This window comes from Calidris pugnax, unplaced genomic scaffold (genome assembly GCF_001431845.1).
Source record: "Calidris pugnax isolate Ruff unplaced genomic scaffold, ASM143184v1 scaffold14, whole genome shotgun sequence".
NCBI classification, from domain to species: Eukaryota; Metazoa; Chordata; class Aves; order Charadriiformes; family Scolopacidae; genus Calidris; species Calidris pugnax.
Genome location: NW_015090793.1, coordinates 6,774,879 through 6,798,446, shown reverse-complemented (window position 1 = coordinate 6,798,446; position 23,568 = coordinate 6,774,879). Strand labels below are relative to the sequence as shown.

At 39.4% G+C, this 23,568-nt stretch overlaps 1 protein-coding gene across 2 annotated transcripts in view; it reads right to left on the bottom strand.

Moving 5' to 3' along the window:
• Positions 1–8,130: 8,130 nt before the first annotated feature.
• The window catches only part of LETM1 (leucine zipper-EF-hand containing transmembrane protein 1), a 28,535-nt gene continuing 13,097 nt past the window's right edge, over positions 8,131–23,568 (bottom strand). The window contains exons 5-14 of one of the 2 annotated variants that reach the window (XM_014966773.1): positions 22,896–23,033; positions 19,668–19,871; positions 19,041–19,160; positions 18,295–18,426; positions 17,530–17,709; positions 16,745–16,900; positions 16,090–16,224; positions 15,325–15,515; positions 13,505–13,661; positions 8,131–12,119 (exon numbers count right to left, since the gene is read on the bottom strand). In XM_014966773.1, the coding sequence (XP_014822259.1) occupies positions 11,970–12,119; positions 13,505–13,661; positions 15,325–15,515; positions 16,090–16,224; positions 16,745–16,900; positions 17,530–17,709; positions 18,295–18,426; positions 19,041–19,160; positions 19,668–19,871; positions 22,896–23,033 (1,563 nt within the window). In that variant the 3' untranslated portion in view covers positions 8,131–11,969. The remainder of the gene's footprint in view (positions 12,120–13,504; positions 13,662–15,324; positions 15,516–16,089; positions 16,225–16,744; positions 16,901–17,529; positions 17,710–18,294; positions 18,427–19,040; positions 19,161–19,667; positions 19,872–22,895; positions 23,034–23,568) is intronic. The other variant, XM_014966775.1, reaches the window with a different exon arrangement.

Genomic DNA, 23,568 nt, shown 5'->3' with positions numbered 1-23,568 from the left:
GGTTTCTGTGCGGGCAAGGCTACAGCATGATGTAAAGACTTGGTAGCCAGACAGCAGCTATAGGCAAAGTCATTGCATAAACTGAGTCTTCTGGGACTGGGAGCCAGAGAGTATGGAACTCAATGTGGAAGATATCACTGTATTTTTTGTTGATATCATTATATTTTATATTCTGTTTCATTACAATCTGAAAATACTTCTTAAACCACTGCTCTCACGGCAATCTGCAGTCGCCCGATTGTCTTGTGACACTGATCCCAAAGGAATCCTTGACTGGAATCATGCTTTGCCTGGACTTAGAAATGTACAGTTCAGGCATTTAATCTGTTTTTTTCACAACCCTTAGATACCGTAGGGAAACAAACACTGAAACAGTCCCTATAGCTGTGGAGAACTTTTTAGCAAACAGTAGCTCTGAACTGTCGAGGCAGCATTTTAATCACTGCTGAAGGGCAGGGAGACCTGGGGCAAACAGCATAGATATCTATAGATCGAACAAAAAACCCCGTAACCCATTGACTTTGGACAAAAGTCTAGTGAGTTCCAGCTCTGCTGCACAGCAGCTTCTAAACTGCAGCTGCCAGCACTGCTAAATAAGTTGAAAAAAATCTATACTGCTATAGCTCACATCTAGAAAACATGTAGGGCAGAAAACATGCAATTTGAAGGTGAATTGAAGAACAACTTTTTGTTTAAAGTTTTACCCTACACCGTGTAAATAATGAGTGGGTCATTTACAACTTGTACAACCAGTACATATGAAAATCACATAAACTTTTCAACTTGCAATGTTTCACGGTGATAGGAATGCCATTATTCTCGTCATCGTAGCAACTGAACACACACAGAAATGGGGAAAAGAAAAAAGAAAACTTCTCACCAGAAAGTAATGAAAAGAAAGTTAATTACAGGACTTTTTAAAAAAATGGTAGTTGGACATCGGCCAGAAAGCTTTCTGTATAGACCTGGTTAAGTCTTCCTAAGGGAAGCATTATTTTTTTTGATGCAGAGGCTCAAGTCTATTTTTAGAGCACATCATAGTCGATGAGTTTAGCACTTTCACATTTGAACCAACAGTCTATTAGTATTTTTTTTCAGACCTTCTATAATACCACATGGTAGTTTGCTCACTTAATAATAATTGCGTAAATTGTCATCAGTTTCCATGCCTGGCATTAAACTGGTTTTACCCTGAATAACCTCTTGAATTTGACAGATGAGACTCAACTATTTCACATCGTACATTAACCGTGTGACCTCCTTGTTTCCATTTCAACCATTCTTGTTCAGTGGTGTGCTCAGCAGCGTGTTCATGGTGGTCCTTATGCTGGAGGGGAGGGCTGCCTGCAGAGGGGCTTGACAGGCTGGAGAAGCTGGCTGATGGGAACGCCATGAAGTGGTACAAAGGCAAATGCAAAGCCCTGCTCACAGGATGAATAGCCCCATTCTTGGGGCTTGGGGATCCCCATGATGGTTATTGACCAGTTTGATAGCAGAAAAGGTTCTGGTGGAGAAGCTGTCCATGAGCCAGCAAGGAAGACCAAAAAACTCCTGGGCTGCATTAGGACATACATTGCCTACAGGTCAAGGGAGGTGGTCCTCTGTCTCTGTACAGCACTAGTGAGACACACCTTGAGTCCTGGGTCCAGTTCTGGGCTCCTCAGCACAAGACAGATATTAATGTACTGGAGTGGATCCGGTAGAAGCCACCAAGATGGCCAGGGGCTGGAGCACATAGTGTATGAGGAGAGGCTGAGCCAGCTGGGCCGTCTGAGTCTGGAGAGGAGAAAGCTTCAGGGGGGCCTTATTGTGATCTGCCACTATCTAATGAGAAGTGCGGAGAAGATGGGTAGATTTTAGGAAAAAACGATCACCATGAAGGTGGTCAGACTCAGACCTCAGGGATTTGTGTAATATCCATCCCTAGAGACAAGCAAAACCTGACCAGACCATCTAATGAGAAGTGCGGAGAAGATGGGTAGATTTTAGGAAAAAACGATCACCATGAAGGTGGTCAGACTCAGACCTCAGGGATTTGTGTAATATCCATCCCTAGAGACAAGCGAAACCTGACTGCTCAAGACCAGGAGCAACCTGATCTCAATTTGGCCCTGCTCTGAGCAGACAGTTGGATGACCTCAGGGGGTCCCTTCCAGTCTGAATTATTCTGATGCTCTGATTCATACCTTTTCACCAAGCTACATTTTTTTAAAGCGTGCCTGAGTCATTTGAAACATCGCATCCAAACCGCTGAATCACATGTGCATAACCCACTCTAACCTGACCCAGCATTTGATCCTAAAAATGCCTCATCCCAAAGAAATGAGAATGGACTTTTAGTTTTTGTTAAGTAAGTGTTTATAGCACTGAGTAATACGTTTGTTAAGCCCTTGAGACAAGAGCGGAATCTGCCTTTGTTTGCAGAGGAGAGCACACCGGCACCACTGCTGATTTTACAGCAAGGGGAAAGTGCTGAGTGGGAAGATGCAAACCCGGATTAGCAATTTAAATCATCACAAAAGGACCATATCTCCAGGGGTGTTCGGATGTCACCTCTAGAACGTGGAGTCAAATTGAACAGTCTGCAGCCAAGGTGGGCAAAAAAACCCAGAAGGCACCTTGGAACACCTTGATCGCAGTGTCAATACTGAAGAGTTAATAAGCAAACATCATTGCCTGTCACCAGCCCAGAGGGAGGGACTCTGGGTAGGGCAGGACACAGGTCACTAAGGAGAGAGTCAGGAAGCTTCTGGAGGAGCTGTGCAGCTCCAGAGTTACTCACATTAATGCAGCCTGTAAGCAACCCCACAAAGAAAACATTGTTGGGGGCTTTTCCACCAAGCCAACCAAAGTCAAATGAATAGAAACCAGCATTGGACAGACTCACCAGAGACAGTTTGGCTTTTTGTTGCTTGATTTTCCAAGGGTGGAGAGTTAATTTATTTTTCTATTTTTAAAGACTTTTCCCCTCTCTCTTCCTCCGTAAAAAAACCTCCACAAACCACAGAGTGATAGCAATAAACAAGTGCAAGGGCTCAACAAAGAATTGTGGTGGATTCTCTTTCACCGTCAAATTTTAAACCAAGATCAGAGAACTTCCTAGAATTGATGCTGTATTTTAAAGAGGGATTAATTTTGGAAGTCCAGTGGCTGATTATACCAGACAGTAAGGGTTTATTCTGGTTTGCAAGCTTTATCATGTTGACAAGCAGAGAGGAGATGAAACATGGGAAAAGGGAGTATATATCTTCCTAGGTTAGATATTACAGAATCACGGAATTGTCAGAGTTGGAAGGGACCTCTAGACATCATCTAGTCCAACTCCCCTGCTAAAGCAGGATTGCCTAGAGCATATCACTCGGGTCTGCATCAAGGTGGGTCTTGAAAATCTCCAGAGAAGGGGACTCCACGACCTCCCTGGGCAGCCTGTTCCAGGGCTCTGTCACCCTCACCCTAAAGAAGTTTTTTCTTGTATTTAAATGGAACTTCCTATGTTCCAGCTTGTGCCTGTTGCCCCTTGTCCTGTCACTGGGAACCACTGAAAATATTAGAAAGAAATTCTTTACTGTGAGGGTGGTGAGGCACTGGAACAGATTGCTCAGAGAGGTTGTGGATGCCTCATCCCTGGAGGTGTTCAATACCAGGCTGGATGGGGCTTTGAGCAGCCCGGTCTAGTGGGAGGTGTCCCTGCCCATGGCGAGGGTGGGGTGGAACTGGAAGATCTTTAAGGTCCCTTCCAGCTTAAACCATTCTAGGATGGTTAAACCGAGCACAGGACGGGGTGGGAGGGCGGAGAAACAGGACCTTGCTTTAACAGCAGACTCAGTGGAAGGAAAGACAGATTAGAGAAACAGCAAACAGAGAAAGACCGTGCGAGTGCAGACCAAGAAACTGGACATGAGGACAAGCTGGGAAGACAGGGAACAGGCTCAAACGCTGGGCAGTGGTCCCGGCCGGGGGGAGGCAGGGCTGGGGCCGGTGGGCGGGGGGGACACGCCATCTAGTGAGATGTAACCCGACAGGAACCCTCCGGAGGCTGGAGCTACAAAGGCTTTAGATCAACCGGGTGCCGACGCCTGGGGGGGGTTATTGCGGGATGGGGGGGTTATTGCGGGATGGGGGGGGAGGCGTGTTGCGGGGAGTGTCTTGTTTTGCAGCCTGGGGATGTCGTTCCCGGGGTGGGAACCCCGGGGTGATGCTGGTCCCTGGGCAAATTCACCCTCCCCTCCAGCCTTCTGCAAAAGGCAGGGGATGTATCTGCTTTATCAGCCCCTGGATTATTCCTTACTTTAAAAACAAAAAAGGTTTTAAAGACTTCCCCCCCCCTCTTCCTTGAAGTGCCCAAGTTTCACCAAGGACGTCAGTAAGAGTATCAAGCTTGGTGGTACAACACGTTTCTCTTGCCCGAGGATATCCTCATATGTACAAAATGAAAGGAAGCACTGTAGTACCCTGCTCACTCAAGGGCAAACTGCAGGGAAGAAAGCGCAGCCAAAATGCTAACGCCATCACATCTCCCCCACAGCTATTTCTGTTCACTCTACACATCTGTATGCGCTTGGGTAGCTGAACTATTTTCTCCATGCCAGATTTCTCTGGATCACAAAGGTATTAGGAGGTACAAATAAGGTTTTTCTGTTAATGCTTTCTCCCTCATCATTTATTTGAAGAGGTTTTTGGGGGTTGACCTTAGTCAGTTCTTGAGTTTGCAAGTCCAAAACGTAGATACCCAAAAGGATCACATTTTCAGAGAGGGTACAAAGGACTTTCCAGGGAAAAAGATGACCCAAGTGGCATATGTACACCTCGGATGAAACCATACTGAGTCACTAAGGGACCACAGTGTTAGTTCAATCACAGAATTTGGATGGGCAACTCCGGTTGCCGAAGGTGGGTCTAAAAATAGAGATGTGCATGCCTTCCTCTCAATGTCACTCTTGATTCTGAAAACTCATCCTAGGAGCATGTTTTCCACTGAAATGCTGTGGTTTATGGAAGGGCATACGCAGTTCCCTGTGCTATGAGCACACAGGATTCAAAGGGAAGGAAAAAAGCCTTCTGCTCTTAGAAGCACTGTGTGCAGAGACTGCACAGGGACCGTGGAGGAGCTCATGTAATTATGACAGAGGAAGGTGAGAGCCGAGCTTGACGAAGACGACTAATGACTGAGATTAAGCAAACCAAGCACTTGAAGCCATCTACTGAGGAGACATTCATTTGAAAGACTGATGGTCACTGAATTTCAACTCCCCTTCCACCAGAGCAAAGCAAAGTACTGAGAAACTGAAGCGCAACAAGGACTCCATGAATTTTTCCTGCTTAGTCCTGCATTATTAATTAAGGGGTGGAGAAAAGGGAAAAGATTGAAAAACTCTTCTTCAGACGAAGCCTGAAGATCTCGCTTAACCAAGGATGTGAGAACATGGTTAGAAAATCCTGGGAAGGAACTTGGATGGCTCATGGGCTGGAGCCAAGACAAAAGGGGGGCGGGGGGAGAGATGGAGCATCCGCAGCCGCTCCCAACCCGCACGGGAGACCTGACATCTTGAACTGCTGGCTGCAGCGTTCACCGAGACATAAATCAGGCCATTCACGAAGGGCTCTGCTCTGCCAATACACATAAAGAGAAACACTAGACGGAAAGAGGCAAATCTGAATTAGATCCATCTCTTGCATAGCAGAAATCCTTTACGCCAGTTAGATGAGAGAAACTGATGTTTGAAAACCACAGAAGGTTTGGCAAGGGTAAAATTTTACATGCTAATGAGCCCCCAAAGAATTTTGACCTGTGAAGGATATTTAACTACTGAGAAAGATTTATATCCAATAATACGTAAAAATGGAAGTGAGCACAGAGTGCGGGGAATTAGAAACACACTACAAACATCCTCCTGTTCACATCACAGTTGAGAAATAATTCAAGAATATACCAGAAACACTTCTCAATATATAAGCAGTGAGAAAAGTAAGATTCCTTGGCCGGGGAAACTGTTTGGTATGGTCTGTTGCTGCCTGTATTCACTATTTAAAAGCTTTATCATGACAAAATCCTACACTGGTTCCTTGTATGGAGAGACTCTGCTCTGGAGAACTTGTTGGCTCCCCAGTCACTGCCAAGGAGGTTCTATGTTACAGGGGCACAAGAACCAAGCAAGGCATTAATGAAAGAACAGGTATGAACTGAACACAGATTTCTCAGTCCTCAGGTAAATGAATCACAGAATCACCGTGGTTGGAAGGGACCTCAGATCGAGTCCAACCTTAAAAAAAAAAAAACCAAACAAAAAACCCCCAAGCACACCAACAACAAAACAAAAAACACAACACCCCACCACATCACACCCACCAACATGAAACACAACCACAAGACCATCCATCTCTCCCCGACCACTACGCATTCACTCTTTAAATGATATTTCACTAAATTAGTCTGCAACAAAGACCCTTCTATACCAATACTTTTAAGACCATGATTTCATGAAGACAGAGGTTTTTCCAACCAGCTTTTGTCACACCTGAGTTACCAGCCTGATGTAAAAGAAGCTTCCACCCTCCACCCAGTGAAGTTGTATCAATATATCTGTCATCTAGTATTTCCAATTAGTGACGTCAGTTACCATTTCCTCTGTGTGTATTTGTGGACAATGCATAAACTCACATCTGTAACAACAAATTATCAACGGATAATCACAAAGGAAACATACAAAACAATCTTTTTTTCTTGAGAGTGATCAAACACTGGCACAGGTTGCGGGGAGGCCCATCCAAAGATGCAGAGAGGTGGTGGAGTCTCCATCCTTGGAGATGCTCAAACCCCGATGGGACACAGCCCTGGGAAAATGGCCCTGAGCAGGGGGCTGGGCTACAGGATCTCCAGTGGCCCCTTCCAGCCTCAGCTTTTCTCAGACTTGAGTTTGGCTTGTGTCAAACCCACACACCAGCCTGACCAGACAGCAGCTCTACCTGGTCACGGGTACCACTGTTTGGTTTCCCTTCTACATCAGGACAAGAGATTCCAAAAAAATCCTATTTTTACTTTAGATTGGAAAATTTTAAAGCTTAAAAGGAGCAAGTTCTTCTGCTTTTTAAGCTATTTATTTCATACTTGGCTTTAAGTAAAAAAAAAAAAGGAAAACTCTGCACCCCAACCTAGCTTATCTATTAAGTTATTTTAGAAGCATCTGAAGGCAGGAGATTGTTCTCAGCCACCTGCTAAAATACTCTGACGCTACAAAGTAGATCCAGTGTTTGCATGTTGCCAAGTTCCATTTGAAAGCAGGCAGGAAACGAACCACTTGTGTCATCACAGCCCCCACATCTTTTGGGCCAGGACCTCCTCTGCTATGCGTTTTACACCACGGCTGGGCCAAGACGAGCACCAAAGCTTCCCCAACAGCATCAAAACAACTGACATTTGAGATCACTCGGTCATTTCCAAGGGACAGAGGTGACCGGGACACCTTGCTGGCTCCTCCTTCCCACCAAGGCTGCCGAGGCTTCAGGAGGAAAACCTTGTTAATAAATCATTGACAGCTTTTAATTGAAAAAGCATATTGTTGGATATATCCAAGACTTAAAAGTCTGCTGTACTCCGAGACTAATTTTGTGAAGAATATTAAGATTACAGAGGATTACATACAATTTTGCAAAATCAGGGGTGAGGGACACGGCATGGCATAAAATACTCAATTTTTGGAACAATTTCAGACGTGTTTTCTCCCCTAACTCGCACAAAGACCAAGCACGGATCCTTCCTGAGGAGACTTACTCCTATTTGGAACAAATCTCAGCCTTTCCATTAGTTCCTTATTGCAAAGAGTGCACTGCTCCCCATTTTCATACCTAAAATACAATAGTTAGAATAGTTTAGCCCAGTTCATTCACTGCACCGAGCAAGTGGTCCCACAGGCACCAAGAGAATTTCTGCAAGAGTTAACACCCCCCCAAATCCCACACAGGCCACCAATCCCCTGGTTTAAAGAGTTGTCCCTTCGCTTGCCCTCTCCCACCCCAAACATTTCAGTTACAGTACTCAGCTCACCACCGTCCCGCTCTGCGACTGGCCTCTCATCTGAACAGCGAAAAATTAACACTAAACAATCAAAAGCAACAGAAAAGTAATGGGAGAGATTTGATTTCAAAACGATACATTTATTATAACTAAACAAAGGACACAAGCTCCAATTAACTTAAAAATTGTATATTGCATTATGGCAAACACAGAACCAGTATGCTCAGAGCACAAACGATCTTCAACTTAAATTTATAACACAGGCTGAAATTCTTCAACTGAAAAGCAAAACTTGGAATACGTACAAAGAACAGAATATGGGATTATTCTTTCAATTAAATATACCAATAATTTGATATAAACAATTTAAAAGTATTTAAATACATGCTGAAGTAGCTAAAGTTTAAATTATTAGCAAGGTATGTAGATACAAAGTTACAAGAAGTATTTTGGAGTTGTATAAAAGATGTAACTTTTTCCCCCCAGACAAAGCCTACGCAAGTGCAAGGTACTATCCTGTCAAGAGAATATTCTCTCCCTGCATGCTGTCCTGCTGGCAAACTACTGAGTAAATCAGCTTTCTGACACTGAACTTGCGAGCAGATTCACTCTCACAGCATGCAGTCAGTGACAAAAATTTCAGTAAAAACCATCTTTAGAGCTAACATGAAATGGAAACAATTTTTTCAATAAAATAGGTCCTTTAACCTGCTTGTTTTGAAGGGGAAAAAGAAATGACATCCTACTTTACTTTTCGTCCCTGTCGCTAAACTGATTTTTTTAAAAAAAGCTTTTTATATGCTTTACATTTTTCCCCTGAAGAGCTTATAATAAAAATCTGATCTTATTTGAATCCAAAACAAGCCCAACAATAGTCTCACCGATTACCTAACTCTGAGCTTCGAGGCTTTGCCTGTGTAAGTCACAAGGTCGCCAAAATCTCACATATATTTTGTCTAATTATTTAAACAAATATTTACATCTCCTTTTTAAATATTCGTTCAGAAATAAGTTCTGACCAGTTACTGTACACTCGGAAGTCATCCTTTCTCTGAAAGCACTGCAGCTTCTGGGTTTTTTTTTTTGGTCAACACACAAGACAACAAAGGAGGATATCTGGAGGAGGTCATCTGGAGGAGGTCCTCAGGCCACCAATTTGCGGGAGTTGTCTGTACGGCCTGGACAGAGCTGCTGGGGAAGGTTCAAAGCCACGTACATGGGAATCACCAAGGGCTTCCTCACCTTTTTAAGCTCGCAGAACGTGGTGGTGTTCAATTCCAGCTGTTACGGGTTTGCCTAATTTCATCATCAGAAGGAAAATGCTCCCCGCGAAAACGCTTCACTGTGGTTGATGCGTACGTTCCTTTAAACGCTTTAAGTAACAGGGGAAAATTGACATTTGTGATTGACATTTAAATGTATTTTACGTAACCTGTTAAAATTTCACCACATTCCAAATTTCAAACAAGTCCAAATGCTAAAAGTGTTCAATAAATGTACCACAATGATTTTAATCAGGACATTCCTCATTAAAAAAATAATCAACTGTTTTTGGCTCCCTTTGTATTTAATCCACAGAAAATTTAAGTGAACAGTAAACACAGAAAAAGAACAGCAGCAAAGTGCCTTAAACTCCCAAATACCACAATCAGATAATTTACGGTAAAGATAGTTAAAGCTCTGTAAAACTTGAATCCATAAATCTTTGAAACCTTTTTTTCTGCTACTTCCCTGTTTTAAACTTGCATGCATGCAAGAGCACACAATTCTTAGGTTTTTGATATTGCATGAAAAGCAGCAGATAATTTTAGAGTATCTTTAGCATGTTTCAGGAATGTCAAGTAAGATCATTATACGTTGTTTTCAAATTGAAGATATGCAACTGCAAAATTTAATGTATTCTAACTGTAAATTATACAATGTAAAATTAGTTTTTAAATTGTATTTCTGTGAAATTAGTTTTACTCTTGCATTTTCACCTAAGATAAAAGTTTTGACCTGAAAAAAAAAGCACCCAGTGAAGTCCTAATCTTCAGAATCTACAAACTGACTGTCATGCTCCTCCTTGTAAATCTTGATTTACAAGGGAGAGCACGGCCCCCTTATTTTGGGGTACATTAACTACAAAGCTCATACTGATTTGAAATTTCAGCTTTGTCACAGCAATTTTACACTTCAGATACAATTACAGTAATTCTCAGGAGGATCTTACTTACTGTAAGCAGCTTTCTTTGCAAACTGTACAGAATATGAAACTCAATACTTGAACTAAACACTGACCCTTTTCTAGAATTAATTGTACTGTACATCTTGCTTTGGAAACAACTAAATACAATGGTCCATCACGCGAGCCATGAGACTGTTAAAACTTTTTTTTTGTTCCACTAACTTAAAATGAGTTTTTATAAATAATTTAGCCAATCTAGATAAATAGTGAACATGGAATTATGCTGAAATACGCTTGGGAGTCAACATTTTCTAAGAAAATATACAACTATGACTAAAGCATTAAATACTAACTGCCCACCTCAATATCACTGTGTACGGTGCCATTGTAAGATGTGCTCTCTACAGCATACACAAAATCAAGGATGTTCATGGATTTTATAATACTGGGTGCAAAATAAAGAAACCCAAACCACAACCCTGCTGGTTCAAGTCACACTATGTGTATTTCATAGCAGATTTTTAAGAAACAGTGGCAAATTCAGGCTACCAGGAATTATGGAACATCCCAGAATTGGTATTCTGGTTTTTTAAACTTAAAAATTTACTACTAAGGACAGACATTAATGAGTAAACCTTGACCTACTTGTCAGTATTTAATCACACAGTTAAAGACAGTAACTATAAGCAATTAATTAGAAAATCATAGATGTAATCAAAGCGCGGGAAACACCAGACATGACTTGTTGACTGCACGGTAAGTAAGGCCATGAGATGAAAGTATTTATGTACTTTGACTATACCTGGTTAGTGATTTTATACCTGAGATGAAAATTGAGAGGTAAGAGAACTAGTTATGGTGAAAATAATTACCAGATGAAAAAAACCAAACGTGAAGATAACTAAATTTTTAAAAAATAAATGCAAAAAGATCACAACTGACATTTTCCCCTTATCATTATTTTCATTTTGATATTTAGACAAACACTTTAACTCACTTTACTGTGTGACAGATTGTGTTCTGAAACTATTTTAAAGGCTCCTGTGATTCCAATGCTTTAGTAATTCATGGAATTTTGAGTAGAAGTGACATTGTCTACTCCCTAGTCGTAAGAAATTTAAGGCACCCATAAGAAGCAAACTTCATGGGAAGTTTCCATTCTAGGGAAAAATAAATCTGTTTTTCCCTTCAACAGAAAAAAACAATAATAATGAATTCATAAAAGTGATTAGAATGCCACATTCTCTGTCAGTGAGGCAACAGCTTTAGTGGTATTTAGCTTAAATAAACCTCAGTCTAACGATTTACTACTGAAGCCACAGAATCTTCACTAACAGGTGACAGAATATGTAATATTGTCATGGAAGAGAAAGTTTCTATTGAATTCTGAAAAAGCTAAAAGGCAGAAGCAAAGCAAGGTTGGGCCCCAAGTAATGGTGAAAGAAAATAAATGAGAAGCATTTTTCCATGATAGATACACTTAATTTATACAGCAAACTTGCAAGTTTAATGGAACACTGTACCACAATGAGTGCAAATACATGATTTTGTGGGCAGGAGCACTGCTAAAGAAGCATATTTTGTTTTCATCTGTATGGAATGACAATAAATCACTTCTTTGATGAATGGAAATTTCATTCCATATGTCAGAAAACGTATCTACGATTTATTACTAGAATCAGCTCAAAATACTTCCCATAATCACAAAAGCTCAAGTAGTATGTAGCCATTAGACACAGAAAGATATACAAGGTTTTGGTTACAGTTGAGATTAGCTTCAGATTCTGAAGCTTAATTCTTGGCTTCTGCAGCTTCTTTATCGTGCTTTTCCTTTGCTTTCTCTTTTTCTTCCAGTTTTTCTTCTTTCTGAAGCAGTGCCATAATCTCAGCAACCTGACTAGTACCAATATCGATATCTTCTTTGTCAATCAATTCTACTACCTACATGAACATAAAATGAAATTGAGAGAGCATTTAATTTTTACATAATTGAGGCATTTTCATATCATAAAATTTGTTAGGAGAAATGTAAATCAGTTGTCTGATGTTCAAGAAAACCAGTTTTATTTCCTACATGAAAACACAAATTTAAACCACAATCAGAGCCTCAAATATACTTGGAGTATTAAAAAAAATTAAAACAAATTATGTAGACCTTTTGACCTCGGTACACAGAGTTGCATTAGTGTCTGTTGCAATGGAAAGCTCATATTCAGTATCTGCTGAAACAGGATTTAAGACAATACTTATTTTATAGGCTTAATTTATCAAAAAGACCTACTATACTAAATAGGCATAAATTTTCAAAAACTTAAGGGGGGGGTAGAAAGCAAAGAAAGCGTTGAGAAAGCAAAGTGAAAAAATAATTTAGCAGGCTCTTCAAAATTTCTTTATCTAGCTTTCTGTACAAATGCATTCTTGGCAAAGCCCCTAAAAGTTCCTAGAATTATTCTGCATTATATGCAGAATTGAGAAGTACGTTTTGCCCCTGTTGCTAAACATAGAACATCTGTTTAGAGCAATAGGGAAGATAACCAGCACCAGGGTAACTTTAGTAGAGAAGAAAAATGTGTTTCAAAAGACTGATAATGTATTTTCTAGCTGCCTACAGTGTCCTCGCTCCAAGAGCTACTTCTATATTGAGTAGGAAAATTAGTAGCAAGGAAGTAAGTTTCAGGACATCTCTAAATTTACCAAGTGAAAAAGAAACAAGAAAAGGAAGGAGAAATGCAGGGAAAACCTGAGAACATTCTACAAATGAGACAAAAGGACAGAGCAGGCAAAGAACACAAGTCATTTACAATGGACCTAAAGAATATCTGATGGTCTGATGTCTTTCAAGCACAGGAAACACAGGCCTCAATGAAATATCTAAGGTATACAAGGAGGCAGAGAAGCTATTAGCTTCTGTTGACATCAAGCATACCTATGAACATTATGCCAAGACTTTGGCTGAGTAGTGTTATTCCTAAAGTAGTTCTTCTAAGGCTCTTTCACATCCTCTCTCCCATTCATAAGCAGCATAACAAAATCACCATATTTTACAGAACTTGACACATGCATATAGCAAAACCTACAGCTTTAAAGGCAATTTGGGTAACAGACACAGAATAAAGATTAATTTTTTTCCCCCTCCGAAATAGCCCTATAAATTCTGCAGATGCTAATATATGTATTACAAGATCTATTTACGGCACATTTCCAAAATCCTCACTGGCATCAAGTAAAGACTCTTGAAAAAGACAGGAATATGAATTTCAGTCAAAACATGTACAATGTTTGAAGGATGGCTAACCTTATTCTCTTTAAGTAGTCTACAGACTTACCTTAACAACATTATCTATATCAATTTTGCCATCCTTGTTTTCATCTAGTGCCTCTGCAATCCTTGTTAGTTTCTCCTCTGGAATCTTCTGAATTTGTTTCATCACGTTAATTAGCTCAGCAATACTGATGAGATTCTCCCTGAAGAGGAAGCACAAGCTGTACATGGCAAGCAGTTACTCCAAAGGAGTAAAGTTGACAAAAGGCAGTACTGAAAGTTACTACACTGCAGGTCATTTTTAAAAACATTAATGATTTATTTATAATCCTGAACAGAATGGAAAAAAGCAAAAATGAGTTACTGATCAGCAAGTAGACTTTGTAGAAGAAAGGACTAAGCTCGACATCACAACTAGCAGATTTCAGGTGTTCTGACTCTCTGCTTACTGATCTCATGAAGCTAAAGTTGTCTGTCTTCTGCAACCTAAAACCTCTGCTACAGCCTATGGAGCTTTGCTAGTTTGAAGAACCATCTTCCAGCACAGGTCAAGCTGAAATGCAGGAAACAGTGAACCCAGTAAATGTTAAACAGCAGGGCTTCACCAGTATAGTCCCAGCTCCACACCTGTCCCTAACCCCTGGGGCACAGACTGACTTTTATTCCAGGAGCATTTCTCATGCTGCCACTAAATGTCCTAGACTTGTGTTGCCTCTATGATTCTTGATGGCTTGGTAACGACCGCAACAACTTAAAGGTTGTTAAGCCTTTGACAATTAAGCAATATTTAAACTAATAATTTTCAGTTATCCACAACAACCTACAAAATTACTCACAAAACCATCCATTACATAAAGTATAATTACATTCAGAACAAGCAGATTCTATACTGCATTTTTAATTTACAAATTCGGATGGTTTTGATCAACAATTTCTCTATAGCACCATTCACATGGCCGCCTTAATCTTATTACACACAATTTGAAACAAATGACCATTTGCCCTAGGGACTGGAAAAAACAAGTTTGGAAAAAACAAAAGCAGAATCCTTATTTCTGGTTAGGTTATGGTCTATGGGAGCTGGGAAGCACTCTTAATGAATCACACAAAGTGGTGCAATCGTATACTAGATTAATACAGCATTAATAATCATAAACCGTTGAGAGTTACAGTCACAGTTTTTAGGTATTTCAGTGCCTCTTATATGTAACATATGACCGTTCAATACATGATTGCCTGAAAGACTCTCCAGTAACATTAAGACCTGGACAAGTGTTGATAGATTAATTTTGCAATGGAACTATCATGAAAGACCTTTCTTTGAAAACCTACAAATGTGTTAAAGTTGGAATGAAGCAAATCTTCCCAAAGGGACCACGTAAAATGATCTCCTTCCTTCCATTAGACCTGTTCCCCCTTTTCTCTCCAGAGAAATAATTGCAATTTTTTTGCTCACTGACACCTTTGCTACTAAAAAACAACAAACATGAATGCGCTCACTGTGCTGTTGTGCACCTTTTCAATCAATGACACAGGGCAAATCTACTGCATGAGGAGCCTGACTACAGGCATGATTTCACCTGCATCACCATTAGTGCTGCAGCCATGAACAAGATGGTAAGATACTAATCGATGCTTCCACTTTCAGAACCCCCTCAGGACTAGCATCTGGGGATTTATACCTGCTTTTTTTCCTTCCTCATTTCAATCATATTTAATATAGCTTAGAAGAGAGAAAATCTACAGCACAATTTTGTTAATTTTGTTTTTAAAATAAATTAACACTCTAGACAACAACTTATTTGCTAATTGTTTTCTAATCACACATGAGAGAAAAGTGAGGCTGAAGATGAACAGTCAGGGACACACTCTCCAGTCACTTACCCAGCAGCAGGACTGTCACCACTGTCCAGCTTTACATCCGCCGACTTTTGACTTGTCTCCAATTCATTAATAATTTTGTCTATCTGACCAATCATTCGGTTCACTCTCTTGGTCAACCGCTTGCTTGCCTTTGACTCTTCCACCACCTCTTCCTGGCCAGTTTTAGAGAGTTCTTTTATCTCTTGCAAATCCTAAAAGAAATGGTCAAGAGAAAAGCTTTTGTCAGTATGAACTTTCAACAACAGACACTGCTGACTTCAAGTAGCATTTCAAGACAGGAGCCATTTGTAAATGAAATGCAAACACATTGATACATAAAGCCAAACTGGAATTAGAACAATGAATTCTAATACCGCTGCCTTTTTCATGCACCCCTTAAATGTTATTTTCTACATCTTTCATGAGACTGGATAAGATTCATTTTACATAGCGTGAAGTATCTGTAAATACTGACATCTATGCTTGCTAAGAAAGAACTGCAGCAGGCAGCAGTTAGCACCTGTTAGTCTGGTAACCCTGGGAATAGGAGCAGGAACATCTCCCACATTCTCATCTGGTAGGAACTACTCCAATGATTTTAACTCGGCTTTAAACATGTTGTACACCTGAGGCTCTGCATTCACTCAGCTGCCAACTACAGGTTAAGAGACATCCAAGCAAGATAATACTTAAATTTGTGGATCATTTATGCTAAAACTAAATATGAACAGAAATTTAAAAAAAAAAAAACAACCAAAAAAAGAACTTCCATGCCCCATTCTTCACCTCATTATACTCCTGGACATCACCCTTCAATTCCTCGAGCTCCTCCTTTTCCTTTGTTAGTGATTTTTTCTGTTCCTGCAGCTTGTTGCAAGCGTCACTCAGCATGTCAATCTCCTCCTTAGTGATTTCCTCACCCTGTAACAGAAAATATATACAAATTAGTGAAAGACACATTTGTGGTTTTCCTCGAAGATTTCAAGTCTTTTACCAGAAAAGACAGACTCAAGATTCTTTTTCCATGTTTGGAGTCAATATTCTTATAGCCATTTTGATGCTAATGCAGAGATCTTAAACGCTAAGGCAATTAGCTTGCTATGGTACCTATTTTTTAAGTGCACCAGTAGTAAGTTCAGGTAACGTGATGCATTATGTGGGTTCTGGCTAGTTGAAATTCTGTACTTAGCTGTCTCGTTTAAGAATGTTTTACTTCCTTCTTTGCTGGTGAAAAACCCAAACAACTGAGAAACAATTCACTACGTACAGGAAAGATAAATTACAAAAAAAAAAATTCAGAGAAAAGTTCAGGAAGCTGAGCTGAAGCAAAGCTATCTTCAATAACATTTGTGAGAATGAGGATGAACATCCGCAGTTTGTGAAGTACGTGTTTTGAATCTTTACATTAGAAGGTATAAAAACGAACAGTTATCCAGATTACCTTAATGCCTTCCAGTACTGGTGCTGTATCTTTCAGTATCTCCGACTGCATCGCCGTCTCTGCCCTTGCCAGTTCTTGTTCAGTATCCAGAGCCACCTGACTTTTTTTAACTTGCACAGCAGCTGCTTCAAGATCTACTGCCGATTCCACCTCTTTCTAAATTTGAAAGACCCATGAAGTTTTAATTAAAACAAAGATAACATTATCTGTATTAGCAACAATAAAAAATGACTTCTCAAAATAGAAACAGTTACCAAAGTAGATACAGACATTTTTATGAGAAGACAACCTTAAAAAACTGCAACGTATTGAGTGGTTTCACATTAAAATACCCACTTGCACTTAATGAACTATGCCTGCGAACTTCTGAGGTTTAATTCACCAGTAAAGCAGGCCAGCAGCTTTTATAGTCAAGTATTATACAATGACATTATCAGGTTTACGACAAATAGAAAGAGCCAAAGATGTGAACATTTAAAGTATGAGGTGGGGGAAATCAAAAAACAGACAAAACCACCACCTGTGATAGAGGAATACAGGCTTCTCTTATCACTATAATTAAGTGGAAAGAGAAATCAAAAATACGTAAGACTGAGACAGTCTTTTCTGTTTCACAGTAAGCCTTTCTGTGTTGCAGTCTGTTTTAATATTCTCCCACATCTTCCATGCGTGGATGTAAAGTCCAGTTTCTGGCAGGCAACACCCAGAGCAGAGGCAGTAACTCGTAACATGCTAGTTTTTACACCACTGACATTTATTTCTCAATAGTTGAGAGCAGAACTTACCATGGCTGCAGCTTGAAGGGTTTCTTTGGCTTTCTCTGCAGCTTCCGACAATCTTTCCATCTCTTTTTCTTCATTTTCTTTTCTGATGGCTTCCTCTTCCTGAAGTGTTGCTTCCAGCCTCGCTTTGTTATCTACTTTTTCACCTTCAACTTCTGCCACTTTGACCTGTGCCTCTTTGGCCTAAAAATAATATAAGAAGTCTATTAAAATCTATATGGTGTATATATGTATACGTCTACATAACAAAGAAGTTTATATATCCTTATTGAGATAGTAGTACAGGTATGCTAATGAATACAGTTCAAAACCCCACAAGTTACCCTATTTTTGCATTTCTCAGAAGGTTATTCACCTTCTTTGAAAATGAGAACTTCCCATCGTACATGTTGTTTATTCTCTTTCTCTCAAAACCAATAATCTACTCAGATAATTTCTCTTTCTACACATCGACATTTTCATGTATTAATGTCTTTATATTGCCTAGAGCATAGATTGTTTTTTATAGAAGTAAAAAGTATATTCTAAATTTTCTTATGCCATTACTGTCTACTGTTATGCAATGAAATATTATCTTTTATTTATTTTATTCTCATACTCCTCCACATATAAGCCAACCTCTGCGTTTGAAGGTCACTCAAATAAACATATCCATGGTTTAGCTTTTCAAGGGAATGAAAGGAAACCAAGAAGAACATCTACTTCTCTGAATGGATCTTCAGTGATGATACTGAAAGCTGGTTACAGACTATGTACATCAATACTTACAACACTCTCTGGTAGTGTCTGAAGTGTTGTTTTGAGCTGATCAGCTGGAGAAAGTGTATCTGGAAGGTACATTGCTCTGGATAAAATAAGCAACGAAGTAGGGATTTCCTGGTTCAGGTGCAGATCTAGCCACTATAAATGCAATACATAAAACATATCTTCAACTTTTGGATACTTCTCTTTTTTACAGTCAATAAGTCAAGCATACACAAGTAAAATTTTTTTTTTTTTTTACCAGTCAATATCCTAGCACAGGAACTACAGCTATAAGCAGCTAAGAACTACAGCAATTGCATTGAAATATATGAAGAAGTATTTTGTTTAAATAAGTATTTCAAGAAGCACTGAATGAATATTTGAAAAAGTGTTTTGTTTCATGTGCATCTTGCTCTAGACCAGGCAACACCAAAAGACAAGGAACTGATCTACTTGGAAAAAAGTTCTCTACAGAGCAATACAAATAATTAACAAGACAAACTGCCAAACTTGCAAAAAAAATTGGGATCTGTTTAACTCTAAGAATCTAATTACATCATTAAAACATCATGGCCCTGTCAAAAAACAGAAGCCCACTGCTACTACATACTTATACATTACTGATACATGACAAAAGCTTATTAAGGAGAAAGACTGTTTTAGCCATGCCTTTAATAAGAACAGAAGCAAAAAGGCTTCTCAGAATCATACCAAAAATCAGAGCTAGCAACTGAAGTTAGGTCTGTGTATTCAGTCTTGCAAACACGTACCTGTTTAAGCTGTTCCTTGAGACGCTCCTCTGTCACACCAAGAGCTCTCATACCTCGGGCACGACAGGCTGCCTGCAGCTCTTTAACAGTCAGGCTGTCAACTCCTTCGTCAGCAATTAGCTGCACAAAGCATAAAATAAACTTTAACGTGGAACAGCTCAAAACTGAAGAACCACCACGAATGGTGCCCCGTTCAATGCACACTCAGAAGTCTGTATTTTCACAACGGCCACTAGAGGCCGCTGTGGTAACACAAAATACCCTCCACTTCTTAAACGGGGAACATCATACTGCAATCTCAGCAACTCCATAATGGTCATGTCAATCTCTCTCTAAATTAGTATTTCTATCAGCTCCCTTAAAAATTACAGTTTCATAGAAATGTTTTTCTTTTTAACATAATTACGTTCATTGCAATTATTAGTAGATTAAAAAAAACCTCAGCCTTTTCCGTACAAGTAAGGACACTTCCAATTTTAAGCTCTTCAGGCCTTTTCATTCTAAGTTAGGTCAAAAGTAAGATAATCAAGACAAAAAAGGAAAATGCCTAGAAAGACATACATATATCCACACACACTCACTAGTCTTACATGTCAAAATTATTAATCAGTGCCTAATTAGACTCACTTTGTCATCTGCTTTTATGGTTCTCAACCTCATAGTCAGCTGGAAGCGGAGAAAGTTGTTTGTTCCAATTGACTGAAGTTCCAACAATTTACAAAGTGCCACCAACTGAGGCCTGGTTAGATTGTCCAGAGTCAACTCATCTTCAAATAGTTTAGAAAATCTTAAGATCTCCTCATTACTGGGTCTTTCACCAGTTTCCCTGATCTGTAAGGAAAAACAAACACACACAAAGCTTTTCAAAGCAAATACTATGCTTGGGCATTATTTTGAACAATAAAAATATTCTATTCATCAAGTACTTTGCATCAATTTTGTTATAGAAAATAGGACACAAGGAAGACATGAAAGAAATTTTTAAAAAAACCCACCACTTACTGTAAAAGGCAAAAGAATTGATGTTGACAGTTCCCAACAACATTGCATAATTACTTAAGATAAAACTAACAGCAACAAAAATTAGATGAATCCATATACTAATGAGCAGGTCTATCCGAGTTGGCAATGCCATGAGATACCTCAAAAAAACAAGAAAATCTGAGCAAATAAATGGCTGCTACAGAAGTCAGCTGGCAAGTACACTTTCTGGTCCCATACTTACTAAACATAAAAGCATATTAAAAGCATCACCCTGTGAAGATAAAGCAAGAAGTGCACCCAACAGCAAAAACTTTGCCATGTCAGTGTCCCTATGAAACACAGATTTGGACACTTACCTACCTAAATCCTTTCTACATACCTACACAACCACATTTGTTACAACACTGTTTTGCTTCCAGTTCCTAGCTGTTCTGTGGCACCTCAGTGCAAATGCACTTGTACTTGAAGTTATTCCAAAGTATAAACTATTTCGGAAAGGCCTCTGCATCCTTCTCGATGGAAGGTTCTATGCAACTTGCTTGTGCAAATGCAAACTTAAGCTTTGAAGTTATGTGTTGCCAAATGGCACTTCACAGGAATTAATTGAAAATACTGGAAGCAGATGTAAGTAGAAAAAAACCATTCCCTTAGTCTCATCAGGTCACAGTAAAACATTATCACCTGTATAAACGTTGATTTTTCTATTTTAAGTATACCAGCAAGTGCTTACTAGTGATAATACTGAATTCAAAATCTTAGAGAATGTAACAATTAAGTACTGCCAGTGACTTCACACCTTCAGTCTAAACAGTAAGTATATAGATATAGAAAAACCCACTTTTCCCAATCCCTCTACCTTTTTTAAAGCTTTGTAAAGAAAACATAAACTAAGTGAGATCGAGTACAACCTGAAAACCTAACATTACCTATACAGCCTGATTTATTATGCCTATCTGTTTTACTTGCCAACTCAAGTCTTTTAGTGAACAGCTACTGAGTACAGGAAAAGATAAAAATTTGGAGGACAAGATGATCTTGTCCATTGACCACCTGGAGTCCATTGACCATCTGGACACTTGTGCAGCAGAGAAACCAACTCACAGAAAGAAGGGTCAAAGGCCTCGTTGTTCCACTTCACCAGCTCCTTCACTACAGGAGCCAGAAATGGAACTTTAAAAATACAGAAAGTATGTTCTTCCTTGTTTAAAGCTGAATTTTGACAGAGCCAAGCGTATGTTTCTTGAGAATACAAACTGAAACTTTCTAGTACCCCACTAGCTACAAAACAACACAGATAAATTCTGGAATTCTGAAGCAAACATGTTAAGCCTGTAATCGATGGCACTTGCAGCATCAACTACTTCACTGAAGCAGCAGCTACAAAAGAATAGTAAAAAAGTGGGAAACAATTAAGCAGCTTCTTGCTCTGACATTTATTATCTAGTACAGTGAAATGAAATCAATAAAGTTTGTCTCCATGGCACAAATGAGAAATATATAGCTGTAAAAAGCACACCCACACATAAGAAACGCAGGGCTTGAAACTTCTTTTTAGTCACAGGAACTTGGGACTTCCTCCAGCAAATGTGAAGTAATACGTCATTTATTTCCACATAAATTAACCGCCAAATGTAAATTCTCAGTAGCAGTTCTTTCAGAAGAAAACAAAATGTTCCAAACATGAAGCATGGCAGTGGCAAGCTCCCAGAGTCTGCAGCATCAGTACTTCAGCTACTAACTGCTATAACTAACCATTTAAAACATTCTGCAGATGAAAAAGAACAGAAGCACAGAAGCTTCAAAGTACATGGACTTTGCAAACAGATACCGACTGGCAAAACCCGCCAACATCATTATCTGAGCTAACCTACTCAGCATTAACAACATGATCTTATTACCCCACCCTTTAAAACTTTATTCTCAGCACTGAGATGCAGGAAAAGCTCAGGCTAGCTGAGAGGAATTGCACAATTCGGGTCTCAGCTCTCCAGGCTTATGTGCCTTTTTCTGTGCAAACACAGTCCACAAAGGAGGGGACTACACTTCTACTTCCAACAAAACACCTAGGGATAGTTGTTGCCTTGGTCTCTTACTCAACTGCCCCACAATTAAGAGCAATCAGGAGTGTGAGCAGACTGAGATAGGTCCTACCCTGAGAAAATTTAAGAAGGTGTTTTTCATCTCTCCAGGGAATACCTAACCCTCACCTACTTGGTGAAAGGAAACACTGTCAAACCTAAAGGCTGTCAATACAGGAGGCAGATACTTGACATTTACTCTGTGTCAGCAACTGCTTGTGAATAGAAAAATTTTGCACCAAACACAGCACTCACATTCCAGAAAAACCCCAGATAATACCACATTCCAGTCGGTATCCAAAAGCAGTATAGCAATTTTACATTTAAAAACTGTTTTTATAAGCAGAATTCATTTTGACCCCAAAAAAGTTTACTTTTCCCCCCATCAAGTTTTAATCAGTTAATTAGAAAAGAACTCCTTTCTTTCACTTTTTTACACCCAATGTTCAAAAGAGAGGTTAAAAACTATGTAAGTAATCACTGAGTGCATAATTATGTTAGAATTAAGTTATAACAAAATAAGACAACTAGAAGAAAATGAGCAAAAATATACTGCTTCTAAAACAAAACAGACAGTGTACATACTGGCTAGAATACCAAAGCTAAGAACAGTAAAACTTCAGCACACTGAAGTATTACTCACAAAACCAAAATCTATCCTAAAAAAACCTATTGCATCCTGCTTCTTCAAATCTAACAGAATAAAGGTATCTGATGATTACTGTAGACCAAACAAAACACCAACTGATTTTTTTTTGGTATGGAAAGAAAATAAATTTTTTAAACCTTTTACCTTTTGAAAGAACGTTGAAAAATCTTTTGTAACATTTCCTTTGGCTGCTTTATTTTTTAAGGCCATCTCCTCAATTGTGTCTTGAAGAAATTTAGCCAGTTCAAGCTTTACCCTCAATTGTTTCTTCAATCTTTCCTCCTGTTAAAAAAATATTGGGTTTTGAAATTCTTTCCATAAATATGCACACTAAATACCACTTCTTCTGCAGCTAGACAAGTTATGTGGAGTGATTCTGAACTTCTGCTGTAACGCACACATCACAAGAGGGCACTCACTCTTACCAAAGATCCCCAAATCGCACTGAAAAATAGGTTAGTTAGCTCAAAGCTTCCTGCAGCATGAGATGCAGAGCTAAAAGAGTGAAGTGCAGCAGGAGTGGCCTCACCTGCTAAAACTAACAGGCACCCTCTCAATTAGTAACAAAAAACTATAGAAACTAACCAACTGGTTTGGGTCATTCCCAACTCTTGTATCCAGCACAGAAATCCTACACTACATCTCATCCAAACAAAAAGGAATTTATCAGGGAATTAGAAATGAATGGTTACTTAGATTCAAGTATACAATCATGACTGATTAGATTTGTGACTGACTGGGAGCTCACTACGAAGGAACCTCCTGTAAGCACTTTGTGCTCTGAAAGTGAGAACTTGTGGGGCTTTTTGGTGTGTTT